Source organism: Capricornis sumatraensis, chromosome 4, assembly GCF_032405125.1.
Source record: "Capricornis sumatraensis isolate serow.1 chromosome 4, serow.2, whole genome shotgun sequence".
Lineage (NCBI taxonomy): Eukaryota > Metazoa > Chordata > Mammalia > Artiodactyla > Bovidae > Capricornis > Capricornis sumatraensis.
The window spans coordinates 145,995,846-146,011,416 of record NC_091072.1 but is presented as its reverse complement, the minus strand read 5'-3'; the positions used below and the strand labels follow the sequence as shown (position 1 = coordinate 146,011,416).

Here is a 15,571-nt window from a genome sequence, read left to right as displayed (position 1 = left end):
CAGCCTGACCCCCAGTATTGTCCCTTCTCCATGGGTGTTCACACCCCATATTGGGTTCCCACTGCTAGGTGGATCCTGGTCTATTGGCCCCTCTCCCATGTACCCATCTTATGGTCTGTCTCTCTAGGACCAGTGAGTATAATACACTTTGTTTGCCTGCTTCTCTCCTATATACCATCCTGTAGTTGCACTTGTCTGACCATCTCATGAAAGAATACAAAAATGAAATGATGAAACTAATTAATCGAGGTCCAACCTGATGGTTGTACATGTATGACTCATTTGAGCTCACCTCCCTCCCTCCTATGGGACACATCACAGAGACTGGAGGAACCAGTGACTGTGGATCTGAAGACTTTCTGTCCAGGGTCAGTTCAGTTCAGTTGAGTCACTCAGTCATGTCCGACTCTTTGTGACCCCATGGACTGAATGCATGCCAGGCCTCCCTGTCCATTACCAACTCCCGGAGTTTACTCAGACTCATGCCCATTGAGTCGGTGATGCCATCCAACCATCTCATCCTCTGTTGTCCGCTTCTCCATCCCCTTTCAATCTTTCCCATCATCAGGGTCTTTTCCAATGAGTCACTTCTTCACATCAGGTGGCCAAAGTATTGGAGCTTCAGCTGCAGCATCAATCCTTCCAATGAATATTCAGGACTGATTTCCTTTAGGATGGACTGGTTGGATCTCCTTGCAGTCCAAGGGACTCTCAAGAGTGTTCTCCAACACCACAGTTCAAAAGTATCAATTCTTTGGTGCTCAGCTTTCTTTATAGAAAGCTCAGGGCCAAGTCAGACCTTATGTTCCTTTGAGTACCTAATGTTCAAGAAAGCACTGTGTGACTGAAATCTTCATCCAAGTATGAAGTATAAAGACCATCCTGGTAGCCAGTGGTTAAGTATAAAGACCACCATCCAAGTAAGTTCTAAAGTATGTGATCCATATTCTCATAGCTATTCTGTGAATAAAACTGAGGCTTTTTCCGCTGGGAATCCCTGTTAGACCACAGGGCTTACCTGAGCAGACTGCTCCCGCATCCTTGTCATGGGAATTGCCCTCAGGGCGATGATCTTTAACAGGAGGATAACTACACTCCGTGATAGCTGACTCTGGACCTTTGCAATAAATATAACGAAACCAAATGGGGCCAATCCCTGGTCCAAAATGAGCCCTCTTGGGAGCATCAATGGCACCTCCACACCCCAGCTGTCTGCACACCACAGCTGCCTCCTCCATGCTCCAGTTCAGATCATCCACTGTGCCCCATTCTCCCTGGTGCTTCACTTCCACTCTCCCCTCACAGTGGTGGGCTCCATCCTTCAGCCTCACCTCCAGAGCTGCAAGAGAGACACAGGACACAGGAGAGATTTTGCAGACTTTCACAAGTGGTGTGCTGGTAAGTATTAAAATATGAATACTCTATTCTCTGGAAAAATCACTGTGAATAGAAAGTGTTGACTTCTGTGGAATAAACATTCCCACCATGGCCAACTCGAAGCTCCCAACGTGCCATCACTGAACTTGGAGCAGGAAGGGAGGCACCAGGTATTTCTCAGGAGACTGTACAACCAGCTCCAGGGACACCACCGAGGACAGGCCTTCAGAGACTCTGGATGCTGCCCTCCCTGTAGATGTGCCCAAGGTTACTAGGGCCCAGCTTCCCCATCTCAGTTACTGCTCATGGCCCAGGATCCAGGGAGGAATCCTCCCTCTCCTTCCCTGTCCATAGGGAGCATCTCATCCAGCTCAGGAACAGAGGGCTGGGGTAACAGGCTCTGAAGTGTCCCAATTATTCCAGCCACCTGGTGTTCATGTCCTTGTGTAATTCCCATTCTCGAATGTACCTAGTAACATGCATTTAACAAATAGAATTTGACAAAAGTGATCAGATGTCACTTTAGTGACTCTGGTTTCTGCATTAAAAAGGAGCTCATTTGTAGGAACATTATAGATGGAGACATTACTAGTGTTCAGCAACATTTAAAATTCTCTTTTTGTGAGCATGTGGAAATAGTAATACCCAGGAATGTTCTAAAGGCTGTGATCCATATTCTCATAGTTATTCTGGGAATGAGACTAAGGCTTCTCCTGCTAGGGATTCCCTTTTGGACCAGACAGCACTTACCTGAGCAGACTGCTCCAGCATCCTTGTCATGGGAATGGCCCTCAGGATGATGGTCTTTCACAGTAGGATAACTACACTCTGTGATAGCTGACTCCTGCCCTTTGCAGTAAATATAATGAAACCAAATGGGTCCAACACCTGGTCCAAATTTAGCCCCTTTGGGAGCATCAACAGCACCTCCACATCCCAGTTGTCTGCACACCACAGCTGCCTCCTCCATACTCCAGTTGTGATCATTCACTGTACCCCATTCTCCTTGGAGCCTCACTTCCACTCTCCCCTCACAGTGGTAGGTTCCATCATTCAGCCTCACCTCCAGATCTGCAAGAGAGACACAGACACAGGACACAAGAGATTTTAGCAGACAATGCAGTGGACTGCTGGTAATTATTAAAATATGAATACTCTGATGTCTGGAAACAAATCTCTGTGAATGGCATTTCTTGACCTTTGTGGCATAAACATTCCCACCATGGCCAACGCTAAGCTCCCAGTGTGCCATCACTGAACCTGGAGCAGGAAGGGAGGCACAGGCATTTCTCACAAGCCTGTAGAAACAGCTCCAGGGACACCACCAAGGACAGGCCTTCAGAGACTCTGGATGCTGCCCTCCCTGTAGATGTGCCCAAGACTACTAGGGCCCAGCTCCCCCTCATCTCAGTTGCAGCTCATGGCCCGGGAACCAGGGAGGGATCCTCCCTCTCCTTCCCTGCCCATAGGGAGCATCTCACCCAGCTTAGGAACATAGGACTGTGGTAACAAGCTCTAAAGCATACCAGTTGTTCCTGTTATCTGGTGTTCATGTCCTTGTGTAATCCCCACACTTGGGTGTATCTAGTAACATGAGTCTAACCAATGCAATTTGATGAAAGTGATGAGATGTCACTTAAGAGATTAGTTTTTAAGACAATTCTGGTTTCTCCTGGTGACCTATCCTGCTCTCTATGTCTTGATGAAGCCAGTTGCCACATTGTGAGCTATGTATGGAGAGACCCACATGATAAGGAATCGAGGGAGACCTCCAGCTCATGGCAGAAAGGGACTGGTGCTCTCAGTTAAACAGTCCAACAAGGTCTGAATGCTGCCAACATCCAGGTGAGTATGTTTGGGCGATATCTACTCCTTGATGAACCTTTTAATAAATGCCGGCCTGTGATACATACCATATGTGTGTCTATAACTGGTCCCTGATGTATATGGGCACCTGTACCTGGCCCCTCAATGCCAACTGGGTGCACACTTCTGGCACTGACTCTAGCCACTGCCACTGTCTGCCATGGTCCATAGCCACTGGACCTGGGGGTACTGTTGTGTATACTAACAAACCCTACAGCCACTTCACATCTCCTGCAATGCTTGCCAAAGTCCTCAGAGTTGTCAGAGCACCTGAATTCAGTATACATCATTCAGACAGATAATCAATTAGAAACAGGGGATTTGAAGAACCTAATAAACAAATGGAATTAACACACATATACAGAACATTTTATCCAACAGCAGCAGAATACATATTCTTCTCAAATACACACAGAATATTTTCTAGAATAGATCATGTTAAGCAACAAAACAAGTCTTAACAAATTCAAAAATATAGAAATATTGTCAAATATATTTTCTGAGTACAGCTATTTGAAATTTAAAAATCAGCAATAGGAGGAAACTGGCAAAATCACAAATATGTGGAAATTCAATAACAAGCTCCTGAATAGCCAATGACAAAAAAGAAATCCAAAGGCATATCAAAAATATTCTGAGATAAACAAAAGTAGAAACACACATTCCAACACTATATACTGCATCCAAAGCAGTTATGAGGAAAATTTATAGTGATAAATGCATACTTAAGAAAAAAAGAAACATCTCAAATAGACAACCTAATATGACAAATCAAAGAACTAAGAGAGAAGAACAAAGTAAACCAAAATCTAGCAAAGGAAGGGAAAACAAAGATTAGAGCATAAATAAATGAAATAGAATATAGGAAAGCGATAGAAAAGATTAACAGAGGTCATTCTTGAAAAAAATAAACAAAAATGACAAACTTTAAGCTATACTAACCAAGAAAATAAATGAGAAGATTGAAATAAATAAAATCAGATAGGAAACAGGGGCCATTAAAACTGATACAACAGAATACAAATCATAAGAGGCTACTATGGAAAATTATAGGCCAACAACTTGGATAATACAGAAAAAATGATTCAGAAATTTTCGCTGGTGAATTCTATCAAATATCTATACAAGAAAAACATCCATTCTTTTTAAACTCTTCTAACAATTGAGAAATGAGCACTCCACAAATCATTTTATATGGCCTGCATTAGCCTGATACCAAAGCTATGTAAAAACACTACAAGAAAGGAAAATTACAAGCCAATGTCCCTGATTAATATAAATGCCAAAATTCCTAATAAATTTAGCCAAGTGAATTCAACAACACATTAAAAAGATTATACACTGTGAGCAAGTGGAATTAATCTCTAGGATGCAAAGATAGTTCAACATGTGTAAATCAATAAATGTCATACACCACATTAATACAATGAAAGATAAAAATCATAAGACTATCTCAGTAGATGCAGAAAAAATGTTTGACAAAATTCAACACTCTTAAATTTTTTACCTCTCAAAAACTGGATATAGAAGGAATATTTCTCAATATAATATAAATCGTATATTAGAAGCCCATAGTTAATATCAAATTCAATGTTTCTCTAAGATCAGGAATAACATAAGTATGTCCTCTGTTACCAGTCTTAATCCACATAGTACTGGAAGTCCCAGCCAAAGAAATTAAGCAAAAAGAAATAAAATTATCCAAATAGAAAAAGAAACTTTTCTCTGTTTGCAGAAGACACGATATTATATATAGAAAATTCTAATAGTATACCAATAAAAACAACTGTTAGAACTAATAAATTCAATAAAATCACAGGGGACAAAATCAATCTACAGAAATTGGTTGCATTTCTACACACTAACAAGGGAACATCTGGAAAAAAAAAGAAAAAAATCTCATTAAAACCGTATAAGAAACCATAAAATATTAAGAATAAATTTAACCAAAAAGATGAAAGAGCTATACACAAAAATCAATAAGACTAATGAGAGACATTGAAGAAGATACTAATAAAATAGAAAGAGAGCCCATGTTCATAGATTGGAAGAATTAATATTGTTAAAATGTCTATACTACCCAAAGCCATCTATAGATTCAAAGCAATTCCAGTAGCATTTTTCACAGAAATAGAAAAACATCTTAAAATTTGTGTCAAACCACAGAACCTCAAATAGCCAAAGCAATTTTAAAGTGAAAAAGAGAAAATAATAGCAAAACTGGAGGCGACTTGACTGGTGGTCCAGTGGTTAAGAATCTGCCTAGCAATACAGGGGACACAGTTTCCCTCTTGGGCCCAAGAAGATCCCACATTCCACAGAGTAACAAAGCCCGTGTACCTAGAGTCTGTGCTCCCCAATGAGAGAAGGCACTGCAGCGAGAAGAGTGCGCACCACAGGGAAGGGCAGTCCCGACTTCTGCAACTAGAGAAAGCCAGTGGGAAGAAACAAAGACCCAGTGAAGCAAAAATAAAGATAACACAAAAACAAATAAAAAACAAACAAACAAAATAAAGCTGGAGAGACTTCCCTGGGAGTCCAGAGGTTAAGACTTTGCCTTCTAATGCAGGGGGTGCAGGTTGAATACCTGGTCAGAAAGCTAAGATCCCAAATGCTTTGTGGCCAAAAAAAATAAATAATAAAAAGTAAAAAGAAAACAGAAGCATTATTGTAGCAAATCCAATAAAGACTTTGAAATGCTCACATCATCAGGAGACTTCCCTGGTGGTCCAGTGGTTAAGAATCCACCCAGAAGGGGGAAGTCGGCCATGGCACAGAGGAAAGTTGGAATCTGTCTGGAAAGGCTGAGAAGATTCTCTGTGTTACAGACAACAATGGACACCCAGAATGTTCAGCCCCCTAAGCAGGAACCAATGATATATATCTGTGGAGAATGCCACACAGAAAATGAAATAAAATCAAGGGATCCAATCTGATGCAAAGAGTGTGGATACAGAATAATGTACAAGAGAATGACCAAAAGACTGGCGGTTTTAGATGCTTGGTGAAACATGAAGTTCAGAGGAATATCTTACTTGGATTTGGTGTTAATGTTGTATAGATTTTGATCAGTGTACTTTACAAATACAACTATATACATATGATTTCATTTAAAAAACCTTATTGTATTTAGATAATCACAATGGTGTGATCACTCACCTAGAGCCAGACATCCTGGAATGTGAAGTCAAGTGGGCCTTAGAAAGCATCACTACGAACAAAGCTAGTGGAGGTGATGGAATTCCAGTTGAGCTATTTCAAGTCCTGAAAGATGATGCTGCACTCAATATGCCAGCAAATTTGGAGAAATCTCCAGTGGCCACAGGACTGGAAAAGGTCAGTTTTCATTCCAATACCAAAGAAAGACAATGCCAAAGAATGCTCAAACTACCGCATAATTGCACTCATCTCACATGCTAGTAAAGTAATGCTCAAAATTCTCCAAGCCAGGCTTCAGCAATACATGAACCATGAACTTCCAGATGTTCACGTTGGTTTTAGAAAAGGCAGAGGAACCAGACATCCACTGGATCATTGAAAAAGGAAAAGAGTTCCAGAAAAACATCAATTTCTGCTTTATTGACTATGCCAAAGCCTTTGACTGTGTGGATCACAATAAACTGTGGAAAATTCTGAAAGAAATTGGAATACCAGACCACCTGACCTGCCTCTTGAGAAACCTATATGCAGGTCAGGAAACCACAGTAAGAACTGGACATGGAACAGCAGACTGGTTCCAAATAGGAAAAGGAGTATGTCAAGGCTGTATATTATCACTCTGCTTATTTAACTTCTATGCAGAGTACATCATGAGAAACGCTGGACTGGAAGAAGCACGAGCTGGAATCAAGATTGCCAGGAGAAATATCAATAACCTCAGATATGATATGCAGATGACACCACCCTTATGGCAGAAAGTGAAAAGGAACTAAAAAGATGGTAATGATAACCCTGTATGCGAGACAGCAAAAGAGACACAGATGTATAAAACGAGCTTTCGGACTCTGTGGGAGAGGGAGAGGGTGGGATGATTTGGGAGAATGGCATTGAAACATGTATACTATCATGTAAGAAATGAATCGCCAGTCTATGTTCAATACAGAATACAAGATGCTTGGGACTGGTGCACAGGGATGATCCAGAGAGATGATACGGGGTGGGAGCTGGGAGAGGGGTTCAGGATTGGGAACTCATGTACACTCGTGGCTGATTCATGTCAATATATGGCAAAACCAACACAGTGTTGTAAAGCAAAATAAATTAAAAATTAAAATTAAAAAAAAAGAAAGTGTAAAAGGAGAGTGAAAAAGTCGGCCTAAAGCTCAACATTCAGAGAACGAAGATCATGGCATCTGGTCCCATCACTTCATGGGAAATAGATGGGGAAACAGTGGAAACAGTGTCAGACTTTATTTTGGGAGGCTCCAAAATCACTGCAGATGGTGACTGCAGCCATGAAATTAAAAGACGCTTACTCCTTGGAAGGAAAGTTATGACCAACCTAGATAGCATATTCAAAAGCAGAGACATTACTTTGCCGACTAAGGTCCGTCTAGTCAAGGCTATGGTTTTTCCAGTAGTCATGTATGGATGTGAGAGTTGGACTGTGAAGAAAGCTGAGCGCTGAAGAATTGATGCTTTTGAACTGTGGTGTTGGAGAAGACTCTTGAGAGTCCCTTGGACTGCAAGGAGATGCAACCAGTCCATTCTGAAGGAGATCAGTCCTGGGCGTTCTTTGGAAGGAATGATGCTAAAGTTGAAGCTCCAGTACTTTGGCCACCTCATGCGAAGAGTTGACTCATTGGAAAAGACTCTGATGCTGGAAGGGATTGGGGGCAGGAGGAGAAGGGGATGACAGAGGATGAGATGGCTGGATGGCATCACTGACTCAATGGACGTGAGTCTGAGTGAACTCCGGGAGTTGGTGATGGACAGGGAGGCCTGACATGCTGCAATTTATGGGGTCACAAAGAGTCGGACACGACTGAGTGACTGAACTGAACTGAACTAACGGCTTATATAAAGATATTAGTTTTTGTAAAAAAAAAAAAAAAAAAAAAAAAAGAATCTGCCTTTCAATGCAGGGGTCTCAACTAAGATCTCACATGTTGCGGGGCAACTAAGGCCATGTTCTTCAACTACTGAGCCCTCTGTGCACTCGAGTCTATGCACCACAACTAGAGAGAAGCCCGTCTGCTGCAAGTGGAGAAGCCCATGCTGCAACAGATGCCACATGTTACAGCTAGAAGTTCACATGGCATAAGTAACACAGCATGCTGCAACTGAAGAACTGCATGCTGCCTAAAGATCAAATATCACAGGTACTGCAGGCAAGACCTGCTGCAGCCAAATACATAAAAACAAACATTATGGCAATGGTATGAAAATAGACACATCAAGCAATTAACAGAGCTGAGAGCCCAAAAATAAACCCATGCATGGACAGTCAATGAATGTTTGACACGGGAGGCAAGAATACTCAGTGAGGCAAGCATGGTCTTTTCAGTAAATGCTGTTAGGAAAACTGGATATTTACATGCAAAAGAATGAAACTAGATCCCTATCTTAGTACCACAGAAAAATAGACTCAAAATAGATCAAAGACATAAATCTATTTAAGACCTGAAACCACAAACTCCAAAAGAAAACATAGAGGAAAGCTCCTGGAAGTGGATATTGGCAATGAATTCTTGGGTGTGACAGCTAAAGCACAAGCAACAAAATCAAAATAAACAATGGGAGCACATTAACATCAAGCTAAAAAGCTCCTGTAGAACAGAAGAAACAGTACACAGAATAAAAGACAATGCGCAGAATGGAGAAAAAGAACTTTCAAATCATGTATCTCATGAGGGGTTAATATCCAAAATATATAAGGAACACATATGACTCAATGGCAAAAAGAGTGCTCCCTACAGAGTCACAGCAGATCCTGGGAGGGGGAAAGACCATCCCAGGCCCCCAGCACATCAGGAAATGTCACAGGGACTGGGGCAGGGACTCAGGAACTTATACGCCTGGGGCTGCACATCAACTGATCTCTACAGACAAGAGGTCCCCTCTCCTGGCTGTGGACTCCCCTCCTCCACAATGGACACCTGGTGGGAAGAGGTGAAGCCAGCAGGCAGAGCCTCTCACAGAGCCCAGTGCTGGGCAAACATGGCAATAAGCAGAGGGGAGCCCAGGGGACGGAGGAGAGGAGCCAGAGAGAGGCAGGCAGGTGCACAATTATCTCTGGTCCGGTTACATGCAGCAGCATGACACCCAGCCCTGTGGGGACCCTGTGTGCTTCACAGACCAGAGGACTCAATTCCTGCTCAGCAGCCCTGTTTCTCTCAAACAGACAGGCTCCACACACACTCACTCTCTCTCTCTCTCTCTCACGTATACATGCATCCTCATACACACAGACACACACACACAACACACACACACACACACACACATCTTCAGACACATGCACACACCCTCACTCACCCTCACACACACACACAGCCTGACACACTACATATACACACCTAAGCACAGAGCCCACAGGAGCATAGACACAGGAAACACAGGGACCCTGGGGCAGTGCTCACACACCAGGCATGTGGAGCGTGTGGGAACAGTCCAGAGTCCCAGCTGGGGTCAGTCATTGGATCTCCTACACACTGGAAGTCACTGGGACTCTAGAAGCTCCCTGAGAACAACGGAGATAGTGGAGGGACTCAGGGTGACCCAGCTCAGTCCAGACCAAACCTCACTACTCTGTAAAATCTGCTCTTACAACCAGGAGACCACCCACAGGTGAGGGACCAGTATTCACAGTCACCGTGGTTCCTTTTTGGTCAAAAACACTGAGGCCAGGTTCCACAAGTCCAGACACCTTTCCCTTCACCAAGGCATCCACTCCCTGCTGTGGACCCAGGACAGAGGGGCAGCTCTTACCTTGACCACCCACCACGGTTGCAAGCAGGAGGACACAGAGTCCCCGCAGGGAGAGGTGTCTGCCCAGAGCCATCCTGACCCCACGTCCTCAAGGTCACAGTCCCAGCTGCAGGATCAGCCTGTGAGGAGGCGTCAGGGTGCCGACTGGGGCCTATATAGACCACCCCTTACACCCTCCCTCCTGAGAGCCAATAGCGACACCTCTCACCATTTCAGGCATTATCGGAGGCTGCATCAGCCACTTTCTGCAGCTCAGACACCAATGAGCTTCTGAATATTCAATATCTCCTTATATGAGCAACATGGTCCTTTGGCCTTCTGCTTCTGTGGTCCCTGAGAGCCCCATGACAGGGGTTGGCAGAGAAAAGTTGCCTCAGAAAGCATGAGTGGTTTTTCTTCCCCAATCACACTGGCCGATCACTACAGACTGTGAGATCTCACAGGGTCAGGGTGTGGGATTGGTTGGCCCTTGGAGAATATCTCTGGTGGAATCAAGCATTCATCTTCCCCTGGACTGAGTTCAAGGCCAAAGCAGAGAAGTACAAGAAGGTTTGAAATATGAGAGTAATTGTCAGGCCAGCAGAAACTGAGGACAGGAAAACAGGAATTCACAGGTGAGCTTGGAGGGGTGAGGTGGAAACCATCAGGTTGCAGGGATGAGATTGTTGGTCTTTCCTCCCTTCTCAGAATGATCTGGAGACGGGACCCTGGAGCACATGGGGGTCATAATAACACAGGACTTTGACAGAACCTAGCTTTTCCCATCAGGGATCTTTCTTAGCCTCTCAGACCACTCTGTCTGGCAGGCACAATTCACCTGGGCTATACTCGCCTTCTGAAGAGTGAGAAGGGATGCGGTCTTCTGTATTTACAGACCCAACTCTTCCCCTCTGTGCAGCCACCCAGAAGCAGCAGTCCTTGTCCAACACATGAAGGTATCAGCTTCTACATGGATGCTGCTTGTCTAATAGCATCCTATTCCACTTTGTAAGTGTGCAGTTTATAGGACTGCAACAAGGTGACAGACTGGTGAATGACAAATTCCTGGAAACTAGAGTCACAGGTTTTATTTTCTTGAGCTCCAAAGTCACTGCAGATGGTGACTGCAGGCTTGAAATTAAAGGATACTTGCTCCTTGGAAAGAAAGCTTTGACAAACCTAGACAGCATGTTAAAGAGTAGAGACACCACTTTGCTAACAACAGTCCGTACAGTCAAAGCCATGGTTTTTCCAGTAGTCATGTATGGATGTGAGAAGTTGGATAAAGAAGTCTGAGGGCTGAAGAACTGATGCTTTTAAATTGTGGTGTGGAGAAAACTCTTGAGAGTCTCTTAGACCGCAAGGAGGACAAACCAGTCAATCTTAAAGGAAATCAACGCTGAATATCCATTAGAAGGACTAATGCTGAAACTGAAACTCCAATACTTTGGCCACTTGATATGAAGAACCTGCTCACTGGAAAAGACTCTGATGTTGGGAAATACTGAGGGCAAAGGAGAGAGAGGTGACAGAGGATGAGATGGTTTGATAGTATCACCAAGTCAATGGACATAAGTCTGAGCAAACTGCAGGAGATAGTGAGAGGCAGAGAAGCTTTAGTTGCTGCAGTCCATAGGATTACAAAGAGTCAGACATGACTTAAGCAACTGAGTAACAACAATAGCAAAAAAGTCAAGTAAGATTTAAGTGCTTTTTATTTTTTAAAGATCATAATCATATTACTTTCATATTTAAACTTCTTAGAATAGTCTATTGATGAAGACAACAGAGTCATTGTTTGAACTATAAAGAAACTAATTAAAATAGCGATGTTGATAGACGCTAAACAAATAGATCAACCCTGAATATTTGGAAGGACCAATGCAGAAGCTGAAGCTCCAATATTTTGGCCACCTGATGTGAAGAGCTGACTTATTGGAAAAATCCCTGATGCTGGAAAAGCCTGAGGGCAAGAGGAGAAGGGGCTGGCAGGTGAGATCACTAGATAACCTCATTGACTCAATGGACATGAGCTTGAGCAAACTCCAGGAGATAGTGAAGGGCAGGGAAGCCTGCTGTACTGCAGTTCACCGGGTTACAAAGCTAGACATGGCTTAGTGACTGAACAACAAAGAAATAGATTAAGGAGATTGGATGATGGATTGATGATGATGGCAGTGGTGGGCTAATAGATTAATAAGTAGATATAGAGAAACAATAGGTATATATAAGGGGCTTTTTAGCCAGGCTAAATCCCTTTTCCTTAATTGCATTTCCCCAAATGAGGTTTCAGGGAGAGAGAGAGATTGCTGCTACAGGAAATAAGCAGAAGGTAAGAGTCATGGCTTAACTCTAGCGCTCCAAGATAGGATTCTGGAATCCCAAGGAGAAAATATATAATTTAGAATGATGAACTTCCCATTTTTCCCCGTTGTATATTGAAAGTTTTGTTTGATAGGATTTTGAACATAATTGTATTATAAACCATAACTAAAGAAGATGCCAAATAGAACTTATGGGAACAGCTCCTGACAGAAGGGGAAGTAGAAAGCCTTCTGCTAGAGGGTGGCTGAAGGCAGGGGGCAAAGAAGAGGCTAGTGAATCAGAGAAGAGAAGGGATTCGTGCTGTCTCCAGCCATCAGTGACCCCACATTCTCCGTTCTGCATTTGAGAGGAATGGTGGTGACAAGAATGGGAGCGCAGGTGGGTGGTGGGGACAGAGCCAAGTGGAAGGGGCTGATGTCCAGTGTGGCCATTGCTGCCTTGTTCCGTTTCCACTGAGCAGAGAAGCTCCCAGATGGTCCCCAGACTGCAGTGCTGGGATGAGTAGAGAGACTGAGAAAGGTCCTGAAGGGATATAAGACACTGACAAAATTCAAGGTCACTAACATGATCCCCACAATCCTCACACCCTCTGAGGCTCAAGATTCCCCTGATGCACTCCTGAAGCCCACATAAGCCCACCCTGAGGCCTGCTCACCCTGACTCTTGTCATTTCAGCACACATGTGGAAATGACCCACCTGTGACACACACACTCCAGAGTCCCCGGCAAAGCCCAGAGACAATTTCACACCCTCCCCCTCCCACACCATAAGGTCTCAGTGGGGTGAACACGGAGGACAGCTGTGGGCCAGTCCACAGCCCTGTCACATCCCCACTGGAAGGACCCCTCAACCCGGTCAGCAGACACAGCTTCTCTGTCCTACGTTTGTGCTTCATCCTTGAGCCTCAGGTAAATAAAAAAGGAGAAAAGACACCTGAACATATGCATTTCTCCCTTTCAGTTCAGTTCAGTTCAGTTACTCATTGGGTCCGACTCTTTGCTGTAGCATGGACTGTAGCACGCTAGGCTTCCCTGTCCATCACCAACTCCCAGAGCCTGTTCAAACTCATGTCCATCGAGTCAGTGATGCTATCCAACCATCTCATCCTCTGTTGTCCCCTTCTCCTCCTGTCTTCAATATTTTCCAGCATTGGGGTCTTTTCCAATGAGTCAGTTCTTAGCATCAGGTGGCCAAACTATTGGAGCTTCAGTTTCACCATCAGTCTTTCCAATGAATATTTGAGATTGACTGGTTTGATCTCCTTGCAATCCAAGGGACTCAAGAGTCTTCAACATCAAAGTTCAAAAGCATCAATTTTTTGATGCTCAGCTTTCTTTATGGTCCAATTTTATGGTCCATCCATGACTACAGGAAAAACCATAGCTTTGACTAGATGGACCTTTGTTGGCAACGCAATGTCTCTGCTTTTAAATATGCTGTCTAGGTTGGTCATAACTTTCCTTCCAAGGAGTAAGTGTCTTATAATTTCATGGCTGCAATCACCATCTGCAGTGATTTTAGAGCCCCCCAAAATAAACTGTTTCCACTGTTTCCCCATCTATTTCCCATGAAGTGATGGTACCGGATGCCATGATCTTCATTTTCTGAATGTTGAGCTTTAAGCCAACTTTTCCACTCTCCTCTTTCACTTTCCTCTACAGGCTTTTTAGTTCCTCTTCACTTTCTGCCATAAGGGTGGTGTCATCTGCATATCTGAGGTTATTGATATTTCTCCCAGCAATCTAGATTCCAGCTTGTGTTTCACCCAGCCTGGCATTTCACATTATGTATTCTGCATATAAGTTAAATAAGCAGGGTGACAATAACAGCCTTGACGTACTCCTTTCCCAATTTGGAACCAATCCTTTGTTCCATGTCTGGTTCTAACTATTGCTTCTTTACCTGAATACAGATTTTTCAGGAGGCAGGTAAGGTGGTCTGGTATTCCCATCTCTTTAAGAATTTTCCACAGTTTGTTGTGATCCACATAGTCAAAAGATTTGGCATAGTCAATGAGGCAGAAATATATGTTTTTCTGGAACTCTCTTGCTTTTTCCACAATCCAGTGGATGTTGGCAATTTGATCTCTGGTTCCTCTGCCTTTTCTAAATCCAGCTTGAACATCTGAAAGTTTACAGTTCATGTACTGTTGAAGCCTAGCTTGAAGAATTTTGAGCATTACTTTACTAGCGTGTGAGATAAGTACAATTGTGTGGTAGTTTGAGCATTCTTTGGCATTGCCTTTCTTTGGGAATAGAATAAAAACTGACCTTTTCCAGTCCAGTGACCACTGCCGAGTTTTCCAAATTTGCTGCACTTTCACAGCATCATCTTTTAGGACTTGAAATAGTTCAGCTGGAATTCCATCACCTCCACTAGCTTTGTTCATAGTGATGCTTCCTAAGGCCCACTTGACTTGGGGCTCCAGGATGTCTGGCTCTAGGTGAGTGATCATACCACTGTGGTTATCTGGGTCATTAAGTTCTTTTTTCTATAGCTCTTCCATGTATTCTTGCCACATTTTCTTAATATTCTTAATATCTTCTGCTTCTGTTAGGTCCATACCATTTCTGCCCTTTATTGTGCTCATCTTTGCATGAAATGTTCCTTTGGTATGTCTAATTTTCTTGACGAGATCTCTAGTCTTTCCCCTGGAGAAGGGAAAAGCTACTCACTCCAGTATTCTGGCCTGGAGAATTCCATGGACTGTATAGCCCATGGGGTAGCAAAGAGTTGGACATGACTGAGAAATTTCTCCCTCTAAATATGCTAATATTTATCCATTATTTATACAAGAATAGGGTTTCCAAGATGGCTCAGACAGTAAAAAATCCACCTGCAATGCAGGAGACCTTGGTTCTATCCATGGGTTGGGAAGATCCCCTGGAGAGGGGCATGGCAACCCACTCCAGTATTATTTTTTTTAATATAAGTTTATTTATTTTAATTGGAAGTTAATTACTTTACAATATTGTATTGGTTTTGCCATACATCAACATGAATCCGCCACGGTTATACCATGTTCCCCATCCTGAACCCCCCTCCCTCCTCCCTCCCATACCATCCCTCTGGAGAATCCCTATGGACAGAGGA

General features: G+C 43.3%; 1 protein-coding gene and 1 pseudogene across 1 annotated transcript in view; one reads left to right on the top strand and one right to left on the bottom strand.

Annotated features, from left to right (window-relative positions):
* Positions 1 to 10,246, bottom strand: part of LOC138078777 (antigen WC1.1-like) — a 35,148-nt gene extending 24,902 nt beyond the window's left edge. Inside the window, exons 1-2 of the mRNA XM_068971522.1 lie at positions 10,174 to 10,246; positions 1,019 to 1,339 (exon numbers count right to left, since the gene is read on the bottom strand). Of these exons, the coding sequence (XP_068827623.1) occupies positions 1,019 to 1,339; positions 10,174 to 10,246 (394 nt within the window). The remainder of the gene's footprint in view (positions 1 to 1,018; positions 1,340 to 10,173) is intronic.
* Positions 6,078 to 6,251, top strand: LOC138077989 (DNA-directed RNA polymerases I, II, and III subunit RPABC4 pseudogene; annotated as a pseudogene).
* Positions 10,247 to 15,571: the final 5,325 nt, after the last annotated feature.